Raw genomic sequence first — 14,850 nt, forward strand, 5'->3', positions numbered from 1 at the left:
CAAAAAATAAAATCTGTCCAGGCAAACATAAATAGCTGCATCATCAGCCACATGAAGCAGAAGAGACCACCAAACACTGCAAGAGGAGAAGAATTACAGTTCATCTTAAACATAAAACACACTATTCCTACATTACATTCACAAACACAGAGGTCTGTGTGACATCAGTCGTATATGTGTGTGGTCTGTGTTTGCTGTTATGTGAGGTTCAGGAAGCATAAGAGAACCAGAGAGAAAGTACAGGTCCGGGGAGAAGAGGCTCATTAACAAATCTGCCGCCCACAGCGGCAAAAATGCCTTTTATTGCCTCTGTGCTTTGAGATTTATCACTGTGAAGCTATAGAGCACAGCAGCGGCTGCTGCTAAAACGACTGGCTCATAACAGTTCTGACTCATCCCCAAGAGCTCACTCACAGACACACAATAGACAACTGTTCACATTTTTAGCTTCAATCTCCAGCTGCACTGGGACTAACAACAGTTTGAAATAGATTTCCAAACTAACAGACATTGTGATGGAGTTCATATTTTTCCTCTTTGTCTTCAACACACTATAACCTCTAATAACAGTTTGCATGTGTCTCTACTAAACAGTCCGCTGGGGACACGTATTTTGTAGGAAGTGAGCTAATCATAAACTTCCCTTTGGAGCCATTTTGGATGATGCTTTTAATAATTCAAAAAATGCTAAATATATACTGTAGGGGTGATCTGCTTGTCAAAAATATATATATTTTTTAATCTTTTTTTCACCCTTGTGTCATTGCAAACCTGTATGACTTTCTTTCTTGTGCAGAACACAAAAGAAGATATTTCGGAGAATGTTGGTAACCGAACAACATTGGCCCCCATTGACTATCTTTATATGGGCACAAAATCATATAACTTAGCTCTGTGGTGTGCAAGCGTGTTCAGAAGAGGTTTGCACAGTAATTACGAGTCGTAAGCAGCTTCTCATCTCGTCAGTCAGGGTCATTATTCAAAGCTATCGTTGATGTAACAGAACCCTAGAGAAAGTGCACTAACCAGATCCAAACACGCCCTAATGATGCAGGACAGCCTCAGGAGAAGATCATTTTGACATCAGACATTAAATGCAATCCGTTAACTCTGATCTGAGAGGCGTCTGCATACAGATCTGAGGTGCTTAATCAGAGGCACACGGTTCCGATGCATCTGACGCAGGCAGCGGTGAGCAGAAAATCGTAGCCCTTGGCCTGCTTTTGACAGACAGCCTGCTAAATGGGAGATAATACCTCTGGAGCGTCGCTAACCGTACACTTTGGTTTTATTCTATCTACTTTTCTGTTACGCCTTGGACCTGAGCTCAAGCTTTAAAATTTTGAAGCTCATTAGATTTATATTTGTAGCCTTTGGCGTTTATCAGCATACATCCTATACTCTGGATCAATACGTGATATAGTGTTTACAGGTGGCAAGCTTGTGAAAGAAAATATTAATTCCACTATTGCCTACAGGTATAAAAATGGTCTGTTTGTCAGAAAACTTTTTCATCCTGCTTCATGTGTCCAATACTAATGTGTGGAAATCTGAGTGACAGGCAAAAGCAAAAGATATGATGCTATGGAGCATCGATGTTATTTTATGTGAAGGAGGGACAGTAACGGCAGCAGCGGATGAGCAATGAGAAGAATATTAGTACAGCAGCTAGTGCAGGTCTCTGGAGATGAGACACTCAAGTGATAGGAAAAATGAGCCTACTTATAAAGAATTGCACAATGAAAATGAATTACTACTGACCGCCGACACCTGAACAGCTTGCAGGCTCACAGGGGAGCTCGTAGGACGCAGTGATTTCTGGGAGTATACCAAAATGAGGTCACCGCAAAAGATTAATGGCTCAGGCCAGACACCACAAAGCCCAAACGGTACACTCAAAAAGTGAGCAAGGAAACATGCAAATCTAGTCATTGATCAGAATCCATCTAATGAATTGATCTAGCACAGTCTGTCAGAGAAGGGTGATTTAACCATGAGTGGCATAAGAGCGAATTCAGTAATGGATCCAGCAGACGACTGTGATTGATTGGAGCATACAGTGGGTGATAGTAGCCTTGAACAACCAGCATGCACTCCTGAGTATTAAACTAAACTCACCCTGAAACCAGCACATACCACCATCTAACCCATGAAAACATAATCAGCTTAACTGATTTCACAGTAATTCATGATAAAATATTACCTGGGTTTACTAGGAAATAGTCTCAGCATTAGACAGCACACCCACAGACTGACCGGCTTATGCATAATATACACCAAACTGACAAACGGCTGCAGAAAATGTGCTTCACGCATCTTCCAGGAGTTCTGATACACCAGTCTGCCTGAAACCGAAGACGTGTTGCAAGGTACGAGTTGGACTAGGGCTGTGCAATTAATCGAACATTAATCGTAATCGTCAATTTAAGCTTTCATCAATTACAAAAACAAAATAATCGAGGTAAATGATTATTGTGCTGTATTGTATTTTGCAAGGATCCTCTCTTTTCTTGTAGTATTAATCCACAGCGCATTCTTTCCTTTACAGTGGTTCAGCAGTGCTATTTCTTTCCATTTATTATTCAGTTATATTCAGAGTTTAAAAGCCAAGTTTTTATATTTTCTATGTTGTAAAGGTTAATGAGTAATCGTGTTAAATAATCGGGATCTCAATATTGGCCAAAATAATCGCGATTACGATGTGCCATTATCGAGCAGCCCTAAGTTGGACAGCAAGCATGTTTGAGTAAGAACTTATCAGTAGATTTGGCAAACTTTGCCAGGTTGGTGGCATCAAATTATTGATGATGATATTTAAATGTATACACACACACACACACACACACACACACACACACAACACAGTTCATATATTTTGAGCAGAACCCGTAGTCTGTGAAATTACTTTACTTGCAAAGTCGTTGACATTATTATTGGTGTATCCCTTACAAATGGTTATGAATGAATACTATTGAGCTTCTTATTACCAACTATTAAAAAAAGCCATTAAAAAGGACATAAAAACAAAACTATCTTTGGTTAATTGTGTTACAAGACTTTCAGCTCAATGTGGCCTAAATTAAATAATCTTCCTGTAACAAACGTTTGTGCAGAACATAGACGCAGACAGTTAAAGTTTAACAAAAGTACTTTATTAATAAAACAAGAAATAAACAAAGAACAGGAAAACAAAGAATCAAGGGTAGCATAAAACAACAAAACAAACACTTACCGCAAGGGGGCAAAACAAGAACTTAAAACTAACACAAACAAGACCAAACGAGGAAACGAGAAGGGCGGGGCCAAAGACGAGACAGCACATGTTATGTCAAACACAACAATAACATGTCTCTCTCCACACAAAACATGAGGCTCTGTCATGATCCTGCCACTAGACCAAGAAAGAAATGACATGATGAGGCAGAACCATGGGCCCGTTTCAGAAAGGAGGTTCAACCAACTGGAGGTTAAACCTTGAACTCAGAGTTGGTTTACTTAGAAATTAGAAACTTTGAGTTTTTGGTATCAGAACAGCTGATTTGAGTTACTTCAATTGACTCTGGCTCACCCTGGGTTAAGTGCGTGCACCACGACTATAAAAAGCCATCATCAATGGAGCTCTGATATTATGATTCACCATGGCAACCGCACCAAAAAAGCAACATGGCGGCAGAAAGCGCTTGAGAGTGAGGCACACTTTCCGCTCTTCATACAGGGGATTTACTGATGTGATGAAAATGACTTAAGTTTGATTAATAAATAGATAAATGTACCAATAAACAAATAAATTAATCCTTAAATGAACAACAGAAATAATACATCATGGTGTATAGGACACCTGTAGGGTGTCAGGCTCTCGTTGCAAAGTCACATTGATCATCGGTTCGAACGCGGCTCAGAGCAGATTTCAGTTCAATGGCTGCACGTCAAAATTAATTGTATATAGCCTTCATTGCTTCATTTCTGCATGTATGTCTGTATTTATTAATATCTTTATTCATGCACTTTATGAAGTCATTTCTCATCGTCCATAGAAAATAATGCTCTGATGTAATACACATAAGATGGCTGATGTTATTGATGTAAGGATGGATGAGATATATTTGGATATATCTTATTCACTGTAAAGAAAAACGTAATAGTTTTAATAAAAATGCACAGGGAAATGACAAAATTCCGCTCGTGTCCTATATTACTCTCCTGAAATCAAAGTACATCCCTATGAATTAATGCAGCCTCTTCATGTACTGAATCCTCTATAAAAGCACATATGACATATTACTCACTGAGATGGTCTCTGTGTGATCAAAATGTGTCCCACTGTATTAATGAATGAGATACACCACCTGTGCTTTAAAAGTCTAAATAAACTCTGGGTTTACCAAAGAAAACCTGCTCCCGACCAGGTTAGGGTCACAGAGTAAGTTACTATGGTTACTGAACCTGTGTTTAAGTTACCTCTCCTTTAGAAATGGGCTCGAGTCACCCCACTTTCTCGGGTTTGACATACCTCACATTCTGAAATGGAAAACCCAGAGTTTCCCTCATTTCAGGGTTAATATACTCAAGAGTTTTCACTAAACCTCCTTTCTGAAAAGGGCCCCATGACATAAACTGCACTGAGGTTTTATTAAATTGAAAGAGATGATGTGCTTTAAGTACAGTTTCATCACAAACCCGAAACTATTTTATTATTTTATTATGCATTACAATGGAACTGATCCAGGAAAGGATTGTTTATGGGTTGCTGTTGTTATACGTCTTTTAATGGCCTGCCAGTTGCAGAAACTATGGATAACAGTACATAAGGACTGTTTGTGAAATGCTGTTTAAATGTGGCCACCTGCGCCTGAGATTCATTTAATGAGATCCATTCCACCTCCTCAGTCTTTAATCATGTTTCATATTCAGAAACAATTACGCAAGGCAATTTAGCAAACCCAGGAAATGAACAACTCCCTTCCAAGCCTTTTCTCTCCGGCAACTTGTAATTTACCAATTAGTATGCAAAGACATTTGAATTCAGCAAGTTCCACACCCAGACCACATTTATTTCTCTTATACTCCATCTCTGAACCATTAATCACTAATCAAAGCTTGAAATCATTTCAAATGGATGGACAGCAGAATTTTTCTTGCGTTATATGGTGGCGTTTTCTGATTTTAAACAGAAAGAATGAAGCGCACAGCCAAAAAACACAAAATATAGACATCAGCAGGTCATCTCAAAATAACAGTAAATATTTGAATGGGCTTTAAATTATTTTCTCAATTTCCGACATAAAATGACATATCTTCTTTCTGCCAGAGGCTCTGATATCTATTAAACTCAACACAGCAGACGAGCGCTGCAGAGAATCAACCCTGACCATTGAAGGACTCAAACTGAATAAAATTTCCCCTCATTCTCTTTGACTGAATCTGGCCTTGGTCCTGTTCTCCTCTTGTCGCAATGTTCCCATGAGGTTTTCTGTCCCACCACACAAAGGTCTCAATTACCCATCAGCTAACACGCAACGCTCACTACAGTATATTGTATAAAGCAAGAAGATATGAATGTCTTGCATGAGCAAAGAGACAAAAATATTGAGAAGGGACATGAGAGGCTCCCTTTATAAAATGGATGAGATGAATTCTGAAATACAGAGATGATCGCAATGAAATACGGTGGAGAGGATTGACAAGTGTTTTTTATTTGTACCCCAGGCCTCTGATTACAATGCTGCTGTTAACCTAACAGATAAAACAAAACGATGCCCACAAATTGACACCTACACATGTATAGATCATACATTAGAAAGTATTCTGAATCTCTAAGGCTGTTATAAGAACCTGTTCTGATGTTTGACTATTATACAGGCCAGCTGTAGGATGTCCCTGTGGAGGCAGAGCCTCCGACCACCCAGATGAGAAGATGGTGCGAGATATTTAAGGACAAGGGATCAATTAATGAAAATGTGAACTTCATTTCAGAGCTCGATGTGGTATTGATCAGGCTCAATGTGGTACAGCTCATCTTCTACACGACTCACCTGAGCATAACTCACCCCCCACAAGCATGTCGAATGAATAAATCAACATCCATCTCCATGCACAGAAGAGTCTGTAGTTTACAGCTAATCTGATCAGACGAGCACCTGCTCCTCCATCTCATTCAATACTTCGGTGGAGATTTTGTCAGAAGGTGGTTGGGTAAAATATGTTTATTTAATAAATGAATCATCCTTTTTCCTAACCTTTCACTGTACTCAACATGCATTTTACTCTGTATTGGTCCTTCTATGCAATGTCAAAAGGACATATTTAAGTGAGAAACTAATTTGTGTAAGGTAATGAGACTTGGTTTAGCCAGATTCATGTTTAAAAAAACTCATACTTTCCTATGAGGTATATACCATTGTTTTTATTTGTTCAATTATATGTTTTGGTGCCTTTATAATTGAGAGGGAATACAGAGAAAGCAATAGGGGTATTACACTTTTTGTCTAAAGCACTGTCCACACGGCCACATGCTTCAACATTATTTTCCCTTTGAATTTATTTTCCAACTTCCAAATAGTTTTTGTTTTAAGTATGAACTGTATATATATTTTCTTTTCAAAATTCTTATAAAACAAGACTTAATACCTTATGTCAATCTGCTTCTCAAGTAAATGTCTTTTGTTTAAAGGGATGATCACCCGAAACTGTAAATCTTTCATGATTTACTCACACTTTCCAAACCCGTATGACATACAGACCACCACAGAACAATATATTTTGAAGAACGATGGTAAACAAACAACACTGGCCCCCGCTGACTTCCATTGTTTGCACAAAACCACTGTGACATTTCTCAAAATATATTATATTGTGACATAAGGGAAAGAATTATGATATCATTTTATTTTTGGGTAAACTATACCTTGCTTTCCCCATTCAAATGTTTGCACTGTAATCCCTTTAAATGTCTTCATCTCTAAAGCATCTCAGTTAAAATGGTGAAGTGAAAGTAATGTTGGAGCTTTGAGAGGATGTGTTAACACTGTCACAAATCCTTGCCAAACAACAGAACATTTATTTACACCCCTGCATTTAATCTCAGGAGTGTTTATACTAAATCATGTACCTGTGTGTAACTGTCAGTCAGGTTTCCTCTCACTGCAAACTCACTCTCAAGAAATACTATATAACTCATCCAACAATAAACACCCCCTACACATAAAATCACAAACAAAAATGTTTCAAAATTCTAAAGGCTCCTGCTTTGATCTATTATCGTGGATACAGCAGCCAAGAGACCAAGTTCTGCATGGAATGTGATATGACACAGGGTCATTTCACATAAACACGTCAGCATTCATTTTGTTAGCCTGGTGACACTGCTGTTTACGCCTGTCAGCGTTCCAACACCTTTCCGCCATAGTCCTACCCGCGCTGATAATTGTGTCCTCTAGATCGTGATGGGCTTTGACTGAGAAGATCTGTTGTTGAATAGAATAACACCATGCATCTTGTTACACAGCAATAGAAGAAGCGTTTCTTAAAATCTCATACGAAGGTGGATTATGCACATATGCGCATACATTAATTCACAGTTCTCCTGAGGTTAGTATGTTATAACCTTTGGGCTGGTCTGAGGTTTTACCCCCACCAAAACCTCTAAATGTATTCCAAACCCGCCCACCTGCATGCAGTACATTTATGAAACACACATACTGTAGCAATATGGAGACCTCCAACCTCAGGACTGATAATCTGCGTCACATCTCTTCAAATTCTACGGTGCTCTTTAATTATCACCATCATGTTACACAAAGCAAAGGCTACGGTAGGACGAAGAATATTTACAGAATTCGGCATGAAATTTTAAGGTCTAGCTGCACAGTGCCCAGAAAAGATGGAACAGAGGGTTGCGCTTGTGAGCTGGTGAAAACCAATGTCAAATGTCACTGACTTGAATCTGGCAATGTGCGAAACAAAGTAATGCAAACATCCACAGACTAAAGGTCAATTGTTAAATTGTATTATGCAAACACTTTAATATATTTTGCTTCCGTCTGTTTATATATTTGTGTGACTAAATGTAAATATATACAAAGGAAAAATTATTTAGTGGAGATATTACAAGACTGTCAATTGTTATGCTTATTTAAAAGTTTACTCAGCATGTATTTGAAGATGTGTTGTGGGCTTAAAAGCTGTTTTATTGAGACATTTTACAAAACAATATCAAAGAGGTTTTACAAACCTGATTCGCATCCTCGAATTTCAGAAGGTCCTTGTAAGCATTCACTAGACTAATCATAATCGAAATCTCACCCAGAATGCCTGGCAACAGCCGTTAAAAATTTAATGTGAGAAGCAGCAGGGTATGACAAGAAATAAACAAACAAAACATGTCATATGTGGTTTGTAGACAGCTGTATACAGTTGCAACCAGAGTTGGAACATATAAGGAACGGAATTCAAGATTTGCCCGTGTGTGAAATGGAAAACGAAGTCAAGCCAACAGTTTACCACATATATACAAGTATCCGATTACTATGGTCAGCGATTGGAGTACAAAACAATACAAATGAATATTTCATTGAAAATCACAGATATGATTGAATATTCTGTCAAATTCCAGCAAATATGTGATCACAAATCAGACCCATTTGCAGTTGTTGAAGTTGAACATCAACAGGCATCAGTGAGATCAAAATAAATATCTGATCTCATTGCATCTGCTTTCATTGTGCTGCATTGTAAAGGACAAGCATCCAACCGTGTAGGACGGCCAGGTAACTCACCTGAGCCCAATCGACAGGGAGACTAAAAGTATAATGCTTTTTTGCATGCGTAGCTGGACGAAATCACTTAGACCATTTGAACAACGTCAGTAACATTTCATTTTAAGCACAGAAGGAACATATAGCACCTGGCAGCTACTACCTCGCAAATAATGCTTGATATCACATCCACTCAAGAAAATGACATATTCCATAAGAAACACGAAGGCAACTTACCGAGAATCCAGCCCAAAAGGGGCAGGAATGTCTGACCCTTGGAGAAGTAGTAAGGGCCAAAGCGGCGAAACTGACAGCCAAAATAAGACTCCCGAGCACCATCTGCGAAACTCCAAGAGCAAGCATGATGCGAGTCCGGGTCCGAAACTCCCTCAGTCGGGAGAGACTGCGGGACAGGGACACCGGGCTCAGAGACCGAGCCCTCGGCATCGCACTGACAGGCATGGCAACGAGTAGCTAAATATTTTAAATACAGCAAAACTTCAGTGAAATCTTCGGATTACAGGACACCACTGGGTTCAGTCGCTTCGATATCCACGATATAAAGACGAAATCATTACGGGTCGCCAAGACGCGCAGAGCATCCTTCCGTTACTCGAGGTATCTCATGCTGAATATGTGTCCTGCTCTCACTGTTGAGAGATAAGTGCGCTGTGGTGTTTCTGCGGGTCTAATAACCGCTATCCAAATTCATTCCGAGGAGAGAAAAGTCATTACGCGATGTAAACGCTGGGAGGAAACGCATGGGTAGGTGGTCCATCAGATCCTACAATGACATCTCTCACGACTCGTCTTTTGGTGAATCTGTGACAGGATACGTTAAGCGTTAGCTTTGTATAAGAACAAACTTAATGTATATACGGAGCGTTCGCGTGTCCGGTGATGTGAGGGCTGCGTATGATGCGCGCGTCCGTGTTTCTCTCGCGTCCGTGTGGTGCCGCCGCAGTCTCGCGCTAGTATGTCATTCATGTGTGTGTGTGACCAGGTGCTCGGGTGGAGGAGGAGGTGCCGCCATATGTAAATTCGCATAGATGGATTTAGGCAACGATCCCATTTAAAGAGCCGTAAAGCCAATGCTCGTGGATGGGTAAACGATCCTATTCAATTATCTTTTATCAACTTTTCACATTTTTACCTTTCGGTAAATACAGCGTTCCGTTTAACAGTTTTTGCTTTAGGTTAATACCGTATACCATTTAATAAAATTGAAGGATTACTTTAATATTTGAACGAATATGTAACTTGCAGATGAAACGATGCACATGATCACAAAATCTCAAGCAAGCATTTTCTTGCGAACATAGCTTAAAGCCTTAAACTTAACATTAACAATTTTACTATACTATACGTCCTACTATACCATCATTTAACCAAGGCATAGTAACTATGATCATATATATAAAACTGTGTTTTTTCCGAGATATCCCAGGTAATTGCCTACCACCGAATTTATGTTTTGTCAAATAATCCACGGTATAGAAAGTGAGACTTGCTTCAATAATACATAACACAAGTCAAAATGTGCATTTATCTGATCATTTTTCTTTCAATATCTGCATTACGGACAAAATATTCTTCCTTTGCGAGCATTCATTGTTAAAGTGTGAGGACACATTATTTCTTAAGTTTCACACAAATAGATGAACTCCATTGATGAAGAATGTTATATTGCAATGAATGGACACGCACGGTAGTGCTTGCACGTCTTCTGCAGGCCAGAACGCGTCACTACACGTTGATTATACTGCAGTCTCCTGTCGCAATGAGACACATTTTGAAAGGCACCTTGCCACTGAGGTTAAAAGGGTCTCTGTATGCTCTACGTTGCGCTTTTCATGCTCCTACAACTATTCAAATCAACAACAACAACACATTGTATTTTAAAAATGATTTTATTTTTTAATACAGTGGCATATTGGAAATTGTATTGGGGAGCAAAATTCTGGCACACGTGAATAGCTAATGACCAGTCTAAACAGTGTTATACTGTCTAAAGAAAAAAGATCTCCGGTGTGCCGTATTATATCGTCTATTAGTACAAAAATACATTTCAGGACACACAATAAAAGCATACAGTATCAGAAATAAATGCGCGGGACACATTTAAAGCACACCGTTTAAAAGAAACAGGTTTTGAGAATAGTTTACATCAAGCACTTTCTTTTGTAAATAAAGAATAAAAAGATGGTTATTGTTAAAAACGCTTATATCGAGTGAGTATCTGTAGAAAATGTGATTTTATTACTGCTAAATACACGTTCCAAGGCTCCAGGGAAGAACCATAATACAAAGACCATTTTCATTTCGTCCTCTCACATTTATAAACGTTCCCCCCCTTAGTTTTATACAAAATAATAAAGACATACAAAAGTCATTTACAAACCAGTAATGAAGGCAATATGCTAGCTTTATGTACAGCCAATTTACTTCTTTCCTGCCACCTTTTGAGTCTTTGTTTCTCTTTAAAGGTCATGTGCATAGCAGATAAAAAGAGAAAACCTGTTCTTAGCATTTATGCTGCTCTTGTGCATGACACCCGGCTTTATTTTGTACAGTGGGTTGAGAAAATGGCAGAAAGACAACTTCAGTTTCTTCATAATTTATCAATAACACAACTTAGCAAAAAATAAACCCAAAAGGTTTTAGTTATTGAAAAAGTGATCATTTCAGATAAGGCATCACTGCTCTTGATGGATTAAGAGAGACTGAGAAAGAAACTGGAAGAGATCAAATAAGAAAAAGAGAGAGCAGCGGTCTTCACACCTGAGTCAAAGCACATGCATAGATCTCGACACAGCAGGAATGTTCCAGTGCTAAAGTTCACAGGTCCAAAAGGAGTCTACAAAGAAACTATTAAAAAAGTGGAGCCTGTAGGTATTTCTGGTGACGTGGTGTCCTTGGCTAGAAAAATTTCAAAGTGGATATTCTTCACTTGCCATTTCTCTCCGAGGCATTCCTTCAACGCTTATCTAGCACTGGTTCTGCACCTTGACGCTCTAGTGGTTAAAGTCAGGCAATGCATTCGATCTACACTGCTTGAAATAACCTCTGGACTAAAAGTAGAATTCAATATTCTAGAAATGCCGCGCTGTACATTATACTTTTATTATTGTGCATACTATATGAAGAGAAAATACATTTGCAGGTTAATATAGTTGATCATTTTCCTAGACTGAATGGAAGAACCTTACAATGAAAAACACAAATCATGTGTAGCAAATATTATACTCGGCTTACAGTGTGAATATTAATGTGTGAGTGGCACAGAGCATGCAGTCCAGTAAAAGTTAACATTGGTTGTTTGTTATCCTCAAAAGCCTTTAAAAGCACTTATAAAAAACAGGAAGAAAAGCCGAAGAGGAAGATGGGGAGATTAAAACAGCACTTCAGAAAATGTAACCCACCCTCCAGTCTTATGGATTACAGTAAACAGACCACAGTCAGGAGACCCTTCATTTAGTGTTGCCTAGCGCCTTCATCCTAGAAGACCGAGAGTGCGTTTCCGTAAGGGGTAAGGAAGATTCTCTTTCAATTTATCTGGTCCCACATTCAGTAACAGGCCTGTGGATACCCTCCTTAGAAATGGTCAATGAGTACAGACACACAGTTGGCTCCAACCATGTAGTTGGGATCACCAGGCAGAGATTTGTTTTGCCAATTTTTAGGATCACCTGGAGGGACAGAAGAAAATGCAGGTGAGTGTTACAGACGAGTGGAGAATAAGATGCATGTGCTTGTGAGACTATCAACTCTGATTAAAGCCACTTACATGCTTATTTTCTACCAGGATCGACCTTACCAGAGAAAAAAAAGCATTTCTATGTCTTTTATGTAATTCAAATTTACCTTACTTAAGATTGAATCATACTTGTAAACACGTCATTTTTAAGTCAAAAGCATCTGCTAAATGAATAAATGTGAATACCAAAATTTGGTTTAGCCATTGGTTGAGCCATTGTCATTATATCCACCCCATTCGGCCTGCTTATAACAAACAGCTTGCAATCCTTTAAAGTTTTATTCCAGCAAAGCAAGAGTTAATTCACAGTTAACTTCTATGCAAGACCACAGTCAAGTAAACTCTCTCACTTTACAGAAATATGCAGGTCAGTTAGTCTCTAGCTAGGGTTAAAGAACAGCCTTGTTTAATGCAGATTACAAGCAAGTGCCTGTTATCCATTTGCATTGAAACAGGGAAACACGTAAATCTCATCAAGCACTTTTAAACTGAAAGGATCATTAGTGTATAATCCAGGGTGATGCCAGCTTTACATTTAACAGATACACTGAGACGAATTAATGGACAGAGGGAGAAAAAGAGAGAAAGAGAAAGAGCCAGGGACACGTGCTGCTGCTCTCTTTAAGTAGAAGAAATCAGCATCTGTGAGCATTCAGACATTTGGGTGGCTCTATGAGAATCTGATCAAAATGAATGGCTTTAATGGAGCAGAGATAGTAAACGATAACGTGTTTATTATAAATAGATGAGCTCATATGGTTAAAAGATGCTGTGTAATGATCAGATGTGGAGGTATATAACAGATCTAAGCAGCAGAAATCATTGACTGATGCAGTTGACCGAGACAATGATTTACTTGTGTCCAACAATTTGTCATTGAAACACAATGTTGTCAGTCAGCGGGAATGGATGTAAAATAGTGTTACAGTGTCAGAATCAGAGCTGGGAAAATGGTAATTACACTGGTTTACTGTTAGTAGTGGTATGTTAAGTAAGAGTATTGTTATATGGCTGTTAATTTATGACTTTTTTCCTGCTTAAAATATATTGATTTACTGTATGTTTATGTTTGCATCCAGTTTGAAAGGAAATGCATTGTTTTGATTTAAAGACGTGATGCTCTAGAGCTGGTACTTGGTGTGGACAGGCCCTAAATTAACCACATAAATGAATGAGCAGAGTGGTGTGGGTGATTGATTAAAGGAGTAGTTCATCTTCAAAATGAAAATTTTGATATCATTTACACGCCCTCGTCATTTCAAACCTCTTTGACTTTCCTTCTGTCGCAGAACACAAAAGAAGATATTTTGAAGAATTTCGTTAACTGGCCCCCATTCACTTGAAGAATGGGGGTCTGTGCTGTTCGGTTTTAACATTTTTCAAAATATCATCTGTTGTGTTCTGCAGAAGAAAGAAAGAAAGTCATACGGGTTTGAAATGACGAGGGCGTGTAAATGATGACAGAATTTTCATTTTGAAGGTGAACACTTCCTTTAAGTGAGTGAGTGACAGCCAAAAAGTAATAATCAAACAAATGACAAGCTTTATGGATATAAAAGATGTGTAAAGAAAAAGACCATAACCATGTTGCCACAAAGCCATCCCAAATGACCCCCAAAAGGACAGAGAGAGGACAGCGTACCCGACGAGGAGTCGGAGGATTTTAGAGCAAAAGACCAACCATCAGGAGTCATAGACGCACAGTGAGGTAGGCGGAGCTCCACTGGCTTCAGGAACTTCAGACCGTGAGGGCCACACATCACCAGAGGACTCAGCAGAGTTTCACCTACAGAAAAAAAGCACTTTCATTGGTCTTTGCTCGACACACAAAACAAAATCAGTTCTTTACTCTGATCTTAAACTCAAGTTCTTTAACAGAGAAAGACAAAATCGTCAGAATCGTCGCCAGAGTTTTGGGATGCGTGACTGACCTTTCTCTTTGTCCAGAGGTGGCAGGATGCTGTTGTCCCGACACACTTTGAAGTAGATCTCTTGCTCCACGCTCTCAGGAATGGCTCCTTGAGGGATAATGATGCTCACTCCCGTCTCAATAGAGCTCAGGACACCACCGTTACTGTTGAAGATGCCTCTTGCTGTTGCCACCACTGTGTGGCTGTCATCATCATCATCATCCTCTAAAGCGCTCGGACTGAAAGAAGAAAAGCAGGTGTAAGCAGTCCTGTTTTATTGTATTCTTTGTATACATTTTCGGACATAAATAATGGTAATGTTTACTAATTTGTTAGATTTTTACAAACTTTCTTGATTCAGTTGTAAATAAATCTAACCCACCACAGATAAGGGTCTACTCTACTTTCCCAAAAAACTTGCACAAGTTTA

At 38.9% G+C, this 14,850-nt stretch overlaps 2 protein-coding genes across 5 annotated transcripts in view; both read right to left on the reverse strand.

Annotated features, from left to right (window-relative positions):
• The window catches only part of fam189a1 (family with sequence similarity 189 member A1), a 108,873-nt gene extending 99,144 nt beyond the window's left edge, over positions 1-9,729 (reverse strand). The window contains exon 1 of the mRNA XM_079468225.1: positions 8,991-9,729. Coding sequence (XP_079324351.1) covers positions 8,991-9,215 — 225 coding nt within the window. The 5' untranslated portion in view covers positions 9,216-9,729. The remainder of the gene's footprint in view (positions 1-8,990) is intronic.
• A 1,262-nt stretch (positions 9,730-10,991) lies between these two features.
• Positions 10,992-14,850, reverse strand: part of tjp1a (tight junction protein 1a) — a 56,962-nt gene continuing 53,103 nt past the window's right edge. For 2 of the 4 annotated variants that reach the window (XM_079468971.1, XM_079468972.1), the window contains exons 26-28: positions 14,442-14,659; positions 14,153-14,296; positions 10,992-12,442 (exon numbers count right to left, since the gene is read on the reverse strand). In XM_079468971.1, the coding sequence (XP_079325097.1) occupies positions 12,348-12,442; positions 14,153-14,296; positions 14,442-14,659 (457 nt within the window). In that variant the 3' untranslated portion in view covers positions 10,992-12,347. The remainder of the gene's footprint in view (positions 12,443-14,152; positions 14,297-14,441; positions 14,660-14,850) is intronic. The other 2 variants (XM_079468974.1, XM_079468973.1) reach the window with 2 other exon arrangements.

This window comes from Barbatula barbatula, assembly GCF_947034865.1.
Source record: "Barbatula barbatula genome assembly, chromosome: 1".
In the NCBI taxonomy this organism is placed as follows: Eukaryota; Metazoa; Chordata; class Actinopteri; order Cypriniformes; family Nemacheilidae; genus Barbatula; species Barbatula barbatula.